Consider the following 13866-nt stretch of genomic DNA (forward strand, 5'->3'; position numbering starts at 1 on the left):
GGAAAAATAAGACATCCTCTGAAAATAAGACCCAGGGCATATTTTGGCATTTCAAAAAATATAAGAGAGTGCCTTATAATCGGGGAAACAGGGTAGTGATGTTATTAAAAAATTACACAGAAACCTAAAAAAAAAATCTCAAGATAATGTAAAGGTAACCTTTCCTGATGGAAACATGAACTTTGCCAAGGCTGACTTTATTCTAAAAGTGCTTATTGCCTGGCTTTTATGGTGATCCTTTTAGTTTAATTGTTTGACCAAAAGTATATTGAAAGTCGAATTCCTTTCCAGGACACATTTTTTTCATAACAAGGGTCTCTAATGGAAGATTTTGTCATTCTTGACCTTCAGTATCTGACCATGAATCGGACACAGGAACTCCCCACTTCTTGATGAAACGAATGGCTTAAAGCAAAACTAAATTCAAAAAACAAAAAGTTACCAGGAAAGATTTTTGGTAGAGGGACAACCAGTCTCTTTTGCCCCCCAACAAAAAAAACAATTTTCCCCAGCTGCTGGTGGCTCTTTGCTTACACTGTGCCATGCAGTGTAGAACCCAGCACGCTGTGCAAACTGCAAATAATCTTGATAGTGATCAGAAGATCTAGAAGACCAAGAAGAATTAGAAGACCAAGGGAATTTTGTGGCATGAAGTAGTACTACAGGCCAGAGCTGTTTTTTTTTCTTTAATATTTGCCTATTTTTTTTTTTCTTAGTCAACTGGAGTTCTGCTTTGATCTCCACCTTAAGCCTTGTCAGACTTCAATACCTTTCGAAAGCCACAGTTTTGACAATGCTCATTTATATTAGGAATGGAAAAGAAAAGTTCTCTCTACAACCAAGAAGATAGATACCAGCTGTCATTTTCCAGTCCAGGTTTGTAGCTACTGACAGACAATTTGGTTATTTTTATTAGGTCAGGCACATTTTACCTTTTCTCTAATTTTTTTCATGAGAACCATTGTGAGTTATGATGACAAGTTCTGACGTCCTTTTGAAAAACATGTACAAAAAAAAGCATATTTTAAATAACAGCCACTGGAGCCTCAGGGGGAATAATTGCATTCTTTAGCATTCCTTCAACACACAAACAAACTTTCTCAAGCTATTGTCTATCCTGACAATGACAACATATGTGATCCTGTCTGGAAAACAAGCTGCAAACAGAAGATTTCATCTATTACATCAGGGGCTATGATGGAAACAGACAGAGGATGCTCAGAAGATCTGTCTGTTCCACAACTCTCATTCAAAATGACCATGAAAAACATGAACAAACTTTTTGGATGAATTCATTCATTTTTGATGAGCACATTTTTAGGAAGGTTAAGAATGATTGTCCAGATCTTTCCCTAGAGTTTATGTTGCAGTTTGCAGACAGCTAAAAATATACAAGTTGATCTCCTGATAGCTATGGACATCATGACCATGGACATCAAGCTTGTGGACCCTTACAAAACTACATACCATTCTTGTCTTTGGTATAATGAAAATCTTCATGGGCTTTGCCATTGGGCACCACCAGTTGACTATATGCACAGTTCATTTCTAGAGTATTCACAATCTTCTGATACCCAATGTGGTTGATTATGAAAATCTCAACCATGGTTTGCATTGTCAACCTTGGATAGTTGTTTCTTGATCCACCCTACTCTCACCAGTCAATAGTAAGGCTCAGGAATGAAAGGTGCCATACTACATCATGTCCAAGTAAAGCTCTACTCACTGAGGAGTATTGGGGTCCCCAGCACCACAGGACCGAATCTGTAGATGTCTGCATGCACCTGCAATTGTCGAATTTGGAAAGTAGGGTCATACTCTAGGTTAGCAGAGACATGCAACTAGTTCTAATCCAACACTCATTGTCCCAATATAGAATAGCTATAGTAAGTGTTCTTCCAAGCCCCTTTTAGCTGGGTGCACCACCACAGGGTGGGTAATGAAAAGTTAGGTCACACTACTGGAGCCACCACCTGTATACAGCTTCTTTCCACCCAGCTTAAAACATTTCTAGGGAGAATACTGGTTATATTAGTACCCTAGCAAACTGCAACTAACCACTATGTTCTATACAGTCACTATGACTATATGACCTCAACTTTCAGTGTAAGCAAAATAGCACTAAATCAAAAGTACAAGAGCGCCCAAACAGTACAATAGATAAAGACATCCAAACTTTTAGTACCTAAATTACTAGTAAAGATAAAAGATAGATAGGAAAGTCATCTGTACTTAACCTTAAAACACAACTATGTGCTACTGTATGTACTATATGAATCTTGAATATAATAATGATGCATTTTATGTCCACAGAAAAGTATAGCTGAATTTATATATTTACAAATGTCCTGGTTATTTTATATTGGTGTGAATTTGGTATTTACTGAACCAAAAGTTTATAGAATGCCTCATTTTCTTTTTTTGGTCGAGTTTTGAAACTTTTTATTAAGGGTATCTACCATAACAGGTATTTAATTTTACATTTCCTATCATAGTCACCACCCTATCTTTTAGAGGTTTCTGTATAACCTCAAAAAACCATGGTATAGGTCAAGTATCTAGTCAGGAGAGCTTGGGAGCTACAACATAAATCCCTTATGCTAACAAGCTACTTGATCTCCGCTATTCCTCACTGATGTCTATAGATGGATTACGTGGCTCTTCAGCTTAATGTTACAGATGATGGCATGCCAGCAACAGGAAGAGGGCTGGATGACATGCCTAAAGAGGAAATGGAGTTTGTCTTCTTTTACAGTGGAATCAATGAACAATCTATTTTGCAAACAAGTCGGGAAAGCAAAGATATTTGAATAGTTCCTGCTAATATTGTCAACATCTTGTGAGATTCATGAATACTTTAGCATAATGAAACCTAATGGTTTTTAAAAATAATTTAAACCACATACTGCTGAGGTTGTAAAGTGTTTGTAGGCTAATATTTTGTAGTGGCACTGGTGCAGTTATGTTTTATTGGGTGGCTGAACCAGGTGGTTTCTCATTTTTTTAACACAGGGGTACCCTTAAAATAACTTTCAGGTCTTCAGGGAAGCCCTGCTATAAATTACTATATCGAAAGCTCACAGTTTTTAGTGAGGTGGTCAGTGGGAAGGATGTCATCTTTACAAATAGCCTAAAAGATCATTGGCACAAAATGCTCATTGCTTGAAGAATCCCAAGCAACCTCTGGAGAAACCTACGGGTTCCAAGGTACCCTGGTTAAGAAAACACAAATTTACAAACACTACAGATTTTCATCAGTTATCACTGACATCAATGATCTTTTTCTTTTTGTAAGGTTGGCATTCTTCCCAATGGTCAGTAATGCAATTGGCATTCCTCCTACTGATCAATACTAATATACTGTGAGCTGTGGATATAATATTTATAGAAGGGGTTCCTTTATTATTATTTAAATGATTCCCCCATTCATCCTTGATTGAGAAACACTGGTCTAAATGAATAACTTGAATCCTGGTTTTATTAAAATATAGGTGATTGGGTATTATAATTAATTGCAACATTCTTGCTGTCAATAGTTTTTAAACTCTGTTATGATCAGAGCTCTATGGTGAGCCACTTATATGAGTATACAAAAGATCATTTAAACAGTATTTGAGTCTACATTTTACAAAATAATATTGATTAGAACCCAAACACTGGTGTGTGCTCACTACCAAACTTTGATGAGCAATAATTTGTTACCAGTCATTGCCTACATCTAATGCCTGAAACCTCTGGGCCCTTTCCGCATTCTAAAAAGAAATTTTTTTTTTTTTTTAAAAAGAAAGATAAAAGATGCATCAAACAAAAACAACAATAAAAATACCTGCAATATCGTTTACTTCATCATAATCATTATTTTTATACCAAAAGAGACTTTATTGAGCATAAAAAATTATTGTGAAAATAATTACAGCCACCCAGGCGGAATCCAGGCAACGTAAACGGTACATATGAAATCTTTTTCAAATTTTGCAGCATAAATCACATATTATGATGGGAGATTTTCAAAGGTGTCATAAAACACAGACAGCTGTGATAAATCAGCGTGACATATATTAAAGGATGCAGATTTCATGCTGCCGGCAATATTCTGAGTTGGGTGTTTTAGAGCCAACATAAAATATATGTCCATATAACAAGATAGAGGGAGTTTAATGCCAGCACGATGGCCCAGCAGGACCGCTCTTCTCTGAACCATCAAAATAATTTTATTTCAATATGTAAATATCAAACATATTATCATATTCCTGCAGTGGTCTTGCTCCAGTGTTTTGTGATTATGCAACTGCTCATAAATATGCAGTACAAATCTGCAATATATGGACATTTCCCTGTGTTTCGTTTCTTTAGAAGCTGTGCAAATACCTGTCGATTTGTCAAAATGTAACTAAGTTTCTCCAGTAGTGTACTGACAACACAGTGTCTTTGTTGCACTGAAATCTCAAACAGTGTTGTCAGCCCTACTGAATTCCTTCTATACTACCCCTGAGCATCTCGGGCATGCGCAGAAGGAGCCTTTTCATGAAAAGGGATGAAAAATGCCGATCCCACGCATGCGCAGTGAGATCGGCAAGTTTTTTTCCAGCGTACGTCACCCGATTTCGCACCTGGGTTGGGTGATGTAGGAAGAGGAACCCGGAAGAAGAGGCAAAGATGGCGGAGCCCATAGCGCTGGCCCGAAGATGCATGCTGAGACGATGCGGGACCCGGTGGAAGAGACCTCTGGATGAATCGGACTGCCCTGCGGGATTGACGCTAAGTGTATTTTTGTGTTTTGGGGGATTTTGAGATTAGTGCCTCTTTAAAAAAAACTTTCTGGGGGAATATTGGAACATCTCTCTTTTAATTTTTTTTTTTACCCAGATTTTCACCAAAACTGATAGATGGGAAGGAAAGATTATGCGCATCTGTGAATTAGAAACAATGGACAAATACCAGGTTTACTTTAATTGTAGCTTTGGAAAATATTTTCTTTTCCATGGTCAGAACTAAAACATTTAAAACTATTTTTAAAGTAAATAATATTACATATATTTTTATCCCGGCTGCAGGTACAACTTTATTATAGAGTTTTTATTTACACACACAAGCAAATGACCCATTACAGTTATTCATCTCTTATCCACCTGAGGCTACAGACTTAGCATACCTTAGAAAAGGGCAGCTACTTAAATGAGTATCAATAACCCAATATGTGATAAATGTTCATTTGGAAATACAACAGTTAGGTCAGTTTAAACCCTTAATCCTAAATAAATAGAAGTGACCAAAACATTTTTTATTTTGAACATGCAAAGTAACAAATAAAAGGTGATAAAACCACAAAAAAATGTTGTCAGCTGACCACAATGTATAGTAGAGGAGGTCTGGTTTGGTAATGCAAAATGAAAAGTCTGAGGCATAGGTATCTGCTGTTTGTGTTGGACTAGAACTATAGATTTGCACTGAGAACACTAAAATGTCAATGGACTCCAACAAATATTTATCTACAGTGCGTTATCGTCTGCTCAGATAACAAGGATTACCATGTTTGTCATTACATAATTTATTATGCTTTGTATTATGAACATTTATGTGAATGCTACTCACATAGACTTGATCCCCTTGGTCTTATGGTTTTAAACTAAAGTAATCTACTTTCTAGACCTGCAGCCAACACCAGATTAGAGCCAACTATGCTTAAACTAGCTGTATCACAAAGTGGAGCGATATTCCCCCTCACACTAAGCTTAAATGAGTTTGTGGAACCCCAAAATGCAGCAGTTTCATCAGTTTACTTGGCTATTTTGCTAAGTACAAAATACCTGAAGAGGAACAGGTACATACAGAGGAACATATTTGGATGCCTTGTACTAGCATGTCAGGACAGCTTGAACAAAGTATGGTAGAGATGGGGCTCAGAAAGTCTCCCAAAAAGACCCTCAACATGACAGTTTGTTCAAATTACAAAAATATCAAATGTTCAATTTTACTGGCGGTAGGAGAGGTCTCTTCAGTGACGTATAGAAATCAATTAAAAGACTCTTGTCTTGCAAAGAAATATATTAAGAATTTCAGAGAAAATAGGATGTCTCCCTTATATGGAGACAGCAAAAAAAAAACAGACATAGGACCTCCCTGAAAAATCAATCTCTCAAACTTCTTGCTACAGAACCCTTTTATATTTTTTTTTTTTAGCATTAATTTCCTAATTCCTCCGATTACTCTGCAATAGTTACTTTGAATGTCTGTGCAAAAACACCTATGGTTAAAGACATTTAACTCTGATCTGTGTATATATATCCAAAAATACTATGATAGTGCCACCAGCTATGCTACTCACCCAAACACCGGTATGGGACCACAATATGAACGTGGCTCTTGCACTGCTTGCGCCCTTTCTTGCACCAATTCTGAATGGTGACGGGCTGGTTGGCTTCTACCACATTGGTTATCTGTAACTCTGGGTATACCTGAAGAGAAACATAAAAGGAAAAATCACACAATCGCAGGTATAAAACCTCAACTCAACCCAATGAAAATTAGTACAATACCCTGTCACCAAATTATTCTAAAAAACATCTGAAACAAAAGGATTTGTTCATTAATATTTTTTACTCTCCTCTGGAAATAACTACCTTTACTTCTTCCTCTGTAGATAAGCAGAAATGGAGATAAATCTCTGAAACAAATTTTCCCATTGAAGACTTGACCCTGAATTACTGTTCTGATGACATTCAGCCCTGGTGTCAGCATCTGGAGACATTGCGCCTGATGTATTAATGTTTAACTATTTACTATTAGTTGGCAAATGTTTTCAATTCTGGGCCGGATCCCTTCCAGGTTTGCTGGATCACACTAATAGCAACTGAAGTCTGAACAAACGTTCTAACCTTTTTACAACTCTATCAAAAAAAACAATTAGGGTAACTGGTTTTAGATAAACATTTTATAAATACCATGACTTGGTGGCTAACCAATATTTACCATTTATTGTGGCATATGGTCTGTAAAAATCAATGTGCTTGTATGTGGCTTGGGCACAATTGTGCTACATGACTAAGTGGAAAGCACAGCAAGTGCATGTAATGAGTCAATATGACCACAACATATATAAATTTACACAAAATCATAGGTGGATTATTTGTTTAGCTTTCCTTGAACTGAAAAGCACAATTTGCAATTGCGTCATCAAGAATGACCCATCCAACCATTTATTTACATTTCAGAGGAAATTTCAGTCTTGCACGGATCTCTGTTCCCAGCATACAAAAGAGCTTCAAGGAAAAAGACTGAAACAAATCCTGTTAACTGTGTTACCAGGATCAGGCCAAGAATTGACAATTGCATGAATGCTTTAAATTGATACACATACATTTATGCAAAATTATTGACCTTGGTTTTGGGAATGCCTCCTGAGACCTGATAGGATCAAAATGCCTGGTTTGTCCCTGACTACCCATCTTCAGACATTCTCTTTTAATACCTCAGGAATTTACCAGGGATCTACATCCCTTTGAAAAAAGAAATAAGTTACTCGCTCGCTTTGATAAACTTGGGAATGTTTGCAGCTTTGGGAATGTTTGGGGCATCTTTCCCTATCACACTAAATCCTATTACCTGTCCCTGATCTACCAGCAGGTTCTTTATGCACAAATGAAAACGTTCTCCACAATTCTTTTTCTGAAAATCACATGGACCATATCATACAATTTACACCCTGCAAATTGTAAAGTACCAGGAAATGAGCTACAGACTCAAAAGTAGACAGTATAGAACCTCAGGGAAGCTTACTCAGCTATTAACCAGGCTCTACAGATTGTGATTGGAAACGGGGGATTGGTAAAAGCGCTCTTCACATTGACTGGGATTGTCCCAAGTATGTTCTTTTCTACACAATAATTAAATAACTGTTTCATACCTGCAATCTAGTGTAAGAGTATGGCAATATTGTGTTTTTTTACCACTGCACCATATCAACTGTCAATTTGATCACATTTTGAATACATTAAAATAAATTTTAAAAAAAAAGACATTTTGGTCAGAGTTTGCCTTGAAAATTCAGTTACTTTGCACAGTACCTGTCCTTTAACAAAGCTTTTCAGATGTAATTGAAACATTAGCAGTGTTATTATTTTGCCTATACTATTGTTGGTTGCAGAATGGAATATAACAATGCCAAAGTAATACGGCAAGTAATACGGCAGCCCAGATTTCCTTATCTGTGGGTCATGTGATGTCAGCAACCTCCCTACACTTCAATCCCAATCTAATGAAATGAAACCCATGGACCAGGTTCTATAACCTCAGCCTGCGGCTACTCCAGGATAACAGTTCCAGAAAACAATTGATAGGGAATGCAGAACAGCTGTAAGTGACAATGTAAAAAAACTGTGATATTATTAAAAAATATAGGTGCACTTTAGGAATTATCTCTCTATAGGCTCCATAGAAGAAAATCAAATAATAATAAAAAATAAAAAAAATTTGAAGTTACAGCCCTAAGAGTGTTAGAGAAACATTAGCCACAGGAGCGCTTCCTGTGACAGTGAGCAATGTAGTCATTAAAGCTGCGTTTCTAACAGCGTGTTTTGTAATTTTGCCGGTGAATAGCATTACACTTCAATAATGGCTCCCGCTAAAATTATTTCCTTAGGATGTGCAACTGTGCAATAATAAACACCAAGAAATAATGAAAAACCAAAGCTCCGCATTACATCAAACCACCCCCGACTTCTTATCAAACCTCTTGTGTGCTTCTAGCGACAGTTACAAATGATTGCGTAAGCCATCCTCTGGGAGTCACAGAAAATGGGAGATGTAAATTGCTATTCATTTTCTTTCCCCTTTCCTTTCTCTGTCATATTCTCTTCCATTCGACTACATCATTTTAGCAAGAACAATAATAACAGCAAGGAAAAAAAAGTGAAAGTGAAATTTGTCAAAGAGACTGACAATCATGACTTGCTTTAAACATATACATATTCCAAGCTGAACAAAAATTTCCTCTCTGAGGGCTGCAACGTTCTAACATGTAAAGGGGTCTGCAACTCCCAAAGGCCCATTGTCAAAGATAGGGGAACCCTTTCACTGTTCTTTACATACAAGACCGGGGTCTGATGCAAAAGACAAATCAGTCCTCAATCTGTTGAGCCAAAGAAACTAAAAACTAAAACTAATAAAAACTAGTGAAGATTAGGAGTGAACACAAATACCTTGCCTTGCCTTAGATGTGCGTGTCAAAGAGCTGCAGCACTGGGCAGTATTTTCGTTAGCACCCTTTTTAGTAACCGCCCGGCTGTTTTTGGGTGGTCACTTAAAAGTTGGGTCACAATACAGGGGCTATACCCCTCTACAACTTATTCCACTGTGGATATCAAAGTGTAAGTGAGGCAAAACAACTACAAATAGTGGTTAGGACAAATACAAAACCAACAATGCCTGGAACAAAAGTTGTGTTCAACATTACTATAAGTTATACAGACCTAGCCAACTTTTCATCCTTTTATATTACAAATCTTAGAAGAATGCTACACAATATCTTGGGTTAAAACTCAAAATGGTTGAAGTGGACTAGACGTGTGAAGGCATTATACGAATTCAACGACCAACACTGTCGCCTCCATGGTCAATGAAGAAGGACCATAGGATCTTAAAACACCACATGGGGGTATAGACTGGAAAATAACTCCAAAGACAATAGAAATGGCCAAAAAGTAGTCAGAAAGATAAGCAGAATTTTAAAAATATACTGCTGTAAAATGACAATGTTTGATTAGTAAATTACAGCCAAAAAGATTTAGTTAAATTGTGGGTAATTTACATTTTTTGCAAAGAGAAGAGTTGAACTTTTGACAATATACAAATAAAATGCTGCAAAGTCCTGAAGTTTATGCACCTTTTTCTACATAAAACAGTACTGTCTGGCAGAGTAGGAGACCACAATTTTATTTAAGGGAGTTAGGTAACACTCACAGGTCTTGACCTTCACTAACTTATGACTGGACAGTAAAGAAAAAAGCAGCTGACTGATTACCTTGGGTGTTTGTTAATCAGCTTTCTCCCCTTCTAAGCTATTTTTTGTATTTGTGTGAACACTGTAGCACATGTTTTGCTATTTCTACTGCCTCTCCTAGCTTGAGCTGCACTGGAAGGGTGGCTGCAATAGGATGATAATTCAAATTCTGGTAATATACTGATGAAAAATACACACATTTAATGATGCATTATTACAGACCTGAAATAATGTAAGCATGGTATGTGTGTGTTTGTATATATATATATATATATATATATATATATATATATGGTTTAGAATGGGTGGCTGGGATAACTTACAGACGTATGGCATCAGAGCTACCGCAGTCATAAAGCAATATTGGAATCATATAGAATTATTATATACTGTTTGTGGGCACAACATTTCTGTGATCTGCTGAATAAAACAAATTTGTTTGCCACAGTCTAAAAAACAACATTTAGATTGGGGAGAAAAACAAAAGAATGCATAATTTTACTACACAAAAATCGGCTTATCAGAAATGCCATGTTTGATCTAAAATTGCAGAATAAATGAAACATCTGCGATTCAAGCTATTCTTTGATTTAGAAAGGTCTGTGGCTGACTTGCCGCCAAACTACCCTGAAGCTTGCCATATAGTAGTTAAAAATTACATGACTAGGGTTAAAATTGATATCCCCAAAACTAAAGTGTGTTGTCAACTTCACTTTAGAAACTGCGCTTGGCTAGATTTGCTTGGGCTTAAGTGGGAAATAACTAGGCCCACACATTATCCCTATCCACCCAGGCACAGCCAGTCCGTGAGACACAACTAACAGTGACCATAGATTACAAATTGTGACACAATAAGGAATGACATGTCTTAGGTTGTAGAACGTTATTGCTACAAATTACTTTTTAGCAATACTTTAAAGAGTTGTCACTCCACATTTGTCAGACTGCCATATAGGCAGACAGTGAGACATGGGCTCTGAATAACTTCTAGACTAAATGGTACTCATATCTTTCATCCCCATTCAAAACTACCTTGGCGTATTGCCTTTCTTCACAGAACAGAAAGTTCACCAACTAAAAACACAAAAGAAGGAAATAACAACTTAAGATTTCCTAGAGCTGGAGAACACAAGCTTTGTGTTCCTTTGATAAGTGGTAACCCAAATTTGACCCAGTGCAGAAAACACCTACGATTACCGTATGAAAGGCTTCAGGCTGCTTTTATATTACATTGAGCTGTTCATATATTCACATTATCCAATATGAAGAAGGTAATGAGAAGATTATGGCTACCTGACTGATCAAAGTCCCAACTGTACCCAAAAATCTTTCTCTGAGTTTTGATGACCACTAGTAGGTTGATTTAATTGTGGATTTCTTGTGGATACTCCCCTGGTCCTCCAATAGCAATATTATGGTTCTTTAATATGCTAACATAGTGCTATGTTATACTATGCTACTCAGCCATGTCATTTATGTTGCTCTCAAAGCCAGATTCCCCAATTTTCAATTTATTCCACATTGTGGAAAATCAAACTAGGAAGTGTGAAACCATCATTTGGCTTTGTAGTGGCTGATCTACCTGGGAAGATATAGGACTTTCACAGGAAATAATTTTTTACCAGGAAAAACTTAAAAATCAACTATGTGTCAGCTAGGTTTTTATATTAACTAATTGCATATCAAGCAATCTGTAAGTATATCATTTTTGCAGGTCACCAATCCCCAGGGTAAAGAGTTGACACAATTATTGTGTCTGTGAAGGCTCTGTTTTTATCCAGGTCATTGTATATCCAGTAGTGGTTAGCTACATCCAACTGGATTCGGTTCTTGTAATATGTTTTCATTCCTGGACCAGATCACTAAGCTTCACCTATGTTGGTCTATCCTCTCCAGTCTTGGATAGCTTTAATAAATCAGGCCCATGGATTGAAGATTTTATAAGAGCCGAGTTTAAAAATTTTGGAACACCTGTGTGGACTTTGAACCCTTTTGTAAGACTGGTTTGCTGAGTTTTTTTAACTTATTTTGTTTATTTGCACTCATGTATGGTAGGCATATTTAATATACTTTTTTTCTATTTTAAGTAGTTTTACAGTGCTGAATTTTGAGTTCATTAGTGTGCAAATATTCAAAAGTGTGCAAAGCTTTAACCTTATTATTTGCAATTTAGTTCTGCTTTGAGTTGGTTTTATTTCCACATTTGCAAAACAACATATTAAAACAATGCAAAAAGATAATAATATCTTACTTTCAAATGGTGATTTTATTTGGGTACAAGGTGTATTGATTGTCAATGGTACAACAATCCTCAATGTGGACATTTTATTTCAACAGTATTTTGTGCTGACAAAAACTATAGTATGTGTATGGTGCCACATCCAACCATATTAAACCATATTTATTTAATCAAAAAAATGTTACTGGGCTTTTCAGATACAGTAAAATTTTTTTGATTAAATAAATATGGACCACATCTTTGCCAATGTTCACACAAGGTCACTACTTTGCAGAAAGCTGGCGTGTGTTGAGAATTCAGCTCTATGTCACCAATGCCAGGAGACATTTGGCAGGCCTAAGAAACAAGCATCAAGCAACTCCTTACACATTTGGTTAAATAATGTCTTCAGTTGATAAGCGTTGCTGTGCATACCAACATGTAAAGTCTGCAATATGCAAGGACATCAGACAGCAATGTCTGATGCTCCCGGTAGAGAGCAATGCCTGATGCGCTCAGTATTGTATTGTGCTGCTGTGCATTTTTGCAACACACTTCTGCATGCTTTCCTATATATTTTAATGAATGGAATCTGCGTCACAAGGGAAAGCAATGTAATGTGGAATAATGCACATAAATTGTTTGTCATACCTCTAGAGTGATGGAGTCCAGGTTCAGAAATGACAGGGATAACGTAGGCTACACAGCAGCATAAAAAATATCAAACACTTTTTTTATACCTTACATGTCACAACTTTTAAATGCTTATTAACAGACAATAATACCAGTTCTTTCTCACTAAAATGTATTTTGAAATCAACATGTAACGTTACATGTACTTAAAATTATATCTACTATAAATCAGCTAGCAAAAGAGGTCACCGCATAACATAGGAGTAGCAACTGACAAAATTCTGCTTTATTCCAAGCCAATTTGGCCATAGGATGTTTGTGCTAATATTTTGTGCCAGCCTAGAAGAGAATAATTTGTTTTCCTCTCGGTGTCAGGAATTGCTGCAAGATATTTTGTGCACCCAAGCTGTCAATTATGCATGCTCAGCTTTATTTTCCCCTTTAACAGAAATTGTTTCTATATTTAACTTCAGCGCTGTCCCAGTTTCTCAACCAACGCCTCACGTTCCGGGATCCCTCCAGTGTGCTGATACTAAACCAAGTCAAGGCAAACGGAACCAATGGTTAGTCTTGTTGATGTGTTTTATTAGAGTGTTATAGAGTTTTATAACATTCTGCACAAGCACAGTTTGTACCATAAATGGCAATATACCAAATGTTTTTTATTTAAAAAGTATTTATTGCATAGCAAGGTTTGTAGGAAAAGGGAAAAAAAGAAAAAAAAAAAATGTAAAAGTAGTATTAAAGTAAAAAATATATTCCTAAGGATTTGTGTCCACACCTCCAACAATGATGTGCTGAGAACACCCATACTAAGGTTGGCATGGCTGTAACCCTTAAAATATTGAAAATGGCTCTGTGTCCCAGAGTTACAGCAGAGCTGATTGTTTTATTACCTTCGTATGTGTGGTCCACAGAACAAAATCTAGAGCTGGAATAAGAACAAGTTAGACTGGGACTTGATGCCATTCTGTAGCTCATAGGTGTGTCACCAAAGGTAGTTCTAAAATGTTAAAGG

General features: G+C 36.6%; 1 protein-coding gene across 1 annotated transcript in view; it reads right to left on the minus strand.

Moving 5' to 3' along the window:
* The window catches only part of LOC140321127 (amyloid-beta precursor protein-like), a gene marked incomplete in the record, with an annotated part of 102947 nt that overhangs the window by 24798 nt on the left and 64283 nt on the right, over nucleotides 1-13866 (minus strand). The window contains 1 exon segment of the mRNA XM_072397996.1: nucleotides 6326-6455. Coding sequence (XP_072254097.1) covers nucleotides 6326-6455 — 130 coding nt within the window.

This window comes from Pyxicephalus adspersus, chromosome 1 (genome assembly GCF_032062135.1).
Source record: "Pyxicephalus adspersus chromosome 1, UCB_Pads_2.0, whole genome shotgun sequence".
NCBI lineage: Eukaryota > Metazoa > Chordata > Amphibia > Anura > Pyxicephalidae > Pyxicephalus > Pyxicephalus adspersus.